The sequence below is a fragment of the Oryctolagus cuniculus genome, chromosome 5 (genome assembly GCF_051225735.1).
Source record: "Oryctolagus cuniculus isolate XC-2025 breed Fujian yellow rabbit chromosome 5, ASM5122573v1, whole genome shotgun sequence".
In the NCBI taxonomy this organism is placed as follows: domain Eukaryota; kingdom Metazoa; phylum Chordata; class Mammalia; order Lagomorpha; family Leporidae; genus Oryctolagus; species Oryctolagus cuniculus.
In genome coordinates, this window is record NC_142871.1 from 141,080,410 (window position 1) to 141,082,152 (window position 1,743).

General features: G+C 42.5%; 1 protein-coding gene across 1 annotated transcript; it reads right to left on the reverse strand.

The window, feature by feature from the left end:
- Nucleotides 1-493: 493 nt before the first annotated feature.
- Nucleotides 494-1,438, reverse strand: LOC100338572 (olfactory receptor 2B2-like). Its single transcript, XM_089332392.1, has one exon. It carries the CDS (start codon nt 1,436-1,438, stop codon nt 494-496), a length of 945 nt encoding a protein of 314 aa, XP_089188518.1.
- Nucleotides 1,439-1,743: the final 305 nt, after the last annotated feature.

Here is a 1,743-nt window from a genome sequence, read left to right on the forward strand (position 1 = left end):
AGTTTGCAGTGGAACTTCACGACACAAAACTTATGTCCACAGTTTAGTTAAGATGAAAAGTAAACTGAAGGTAGATCATTGTAAAAATTGAGGGAAGAAATAAGAGAGAAAGATGGAGGAGGCATGGGAGCATGTGTGTGAGGGAGGGTAGAGTGGGAAGCGTCACTATGTTCCCAAATCAGTATAAATGAAATACATAAAATATTTTTACCTTAAATAAAATTTTAAAAAAAGACATTAAATTTTAGGATTTGGTGCTATTCAAAGTTTCAGGCATCCACTAATGTCTTGGTTTGTATCATTTACAGATATAGGTGTGTTATTGTATTTTCGTAAGTAATAAGTGCTATATGGATTTCACCGAGTGTTGATTGTTCCACTTATGAACATTTGGGCCACTAGATATACCCCTTGGTCAACTATTATATACATGTGCAACATCTTTAAAAGGAAAACACATCCATCATAACTGCTTAGGTCTTATTTTCAGTGGTCATCTTGCCTTGATCCAAAACTCCTTAGTCAGCGTCCTTCTCAGGGCAGCTTTCACATCCTTGTTCCTCAATGTATAGATAAATGGGTTGAGGGTAGGTGTGACAATGCCATAGAAGAGAGCCATGATCTTCCCCCTGTCACGAGAATAGCTAGAGGGAGGCTGAACATACATACTGATGGCTGTAAAGTAGAAGAGGCCCACCACAAGCAAATGTGAAGCACAGGTGTTAAAGGCTTTCCAGCGACTTTCAGCAGAGCGGATTTTCATTACTGCTTGAGCGATGAACACATAGGTGCCCATGATGAGGCTGAGTGGCACCAAGAGAAGCAAAGCCCCTAATACGTTGAGCTCAGCTTCATTCACACGAGTATCAGTACAGGCTAGTTTCAAAAGGGCGGGAACTTCACAGAAGAAATGGTCCACCACCCTGTGTCCACATCTTGGAGCCACCACTGTGAGAGTGGACTGGACAAGCGAGTTAGCAAAACCACTAATCCAGGTTCCAGCAGCCATGTGGATGCAGCGTCTCTGATTCATGATGATCGGGTAGTGAAGAGGCTTGCAAATGGCTGCGTAACGGTCAAAGGCCATGATGGCCAGAAGTATACATTCCGTGGAACCCAAGGCTAAAAAAATATAGAGCTGAGCGACACAACCTCCATAGCTAATTGTCTTTTTGGGTCCTCTAAGGTTGACTAGCATCTGTGGGATGGTGCTGGTAGTATAGCAGAGATCCAGAAGGGACAGGTTTGAGACAAAAAAGTACATGGGACTGTCAAGCTGAGGATCCAGACGGGAAACTAGGATAATGGAGATATTTCCAAATAGAGCAAAGATATAGGCCACCATAAAGATCACAAAGAGTGGGGTCTCTAGCCAGGGGCGGTCAGAAAAGCCCAGTAAGATAAAATCATCTAGTGAGCTCTGGTTGCTGTTCACCATATTGGCACTTACAGGTGAAATTCCAGCAAGGACCTCTGAATGTCCACTGGTAGAGATGGTTATCAAGGGTAAGAGGTAGACCCTGAGAATTAGAGGCCAGAGATGTTGCTATCCAATTCTCATTTTTGCTCTATCTGCATCTATATCCTGATGGCAGCAAAATTAGACCGTTTGCCTCTATATCCTGATTATGGTCAAATGTTAGGTCAACACCATCAACATAATATTGAAAGATTACTGAGAAAAGAGTCTAAAAGGTGCCAGTATGGTAGCTGTGAAAAATTCCTCATTTAGTGGACCCTCAA

Excerpts from the sequence above, each read along its gene's own strand:
- LOC100338572 (XM_089332392.1), bottom strand. The coding sequence starts at position 1,438 with ATGGTGAACAGCAACCAGAGCTCACTAGATGATTTTATCTTACTGGGC.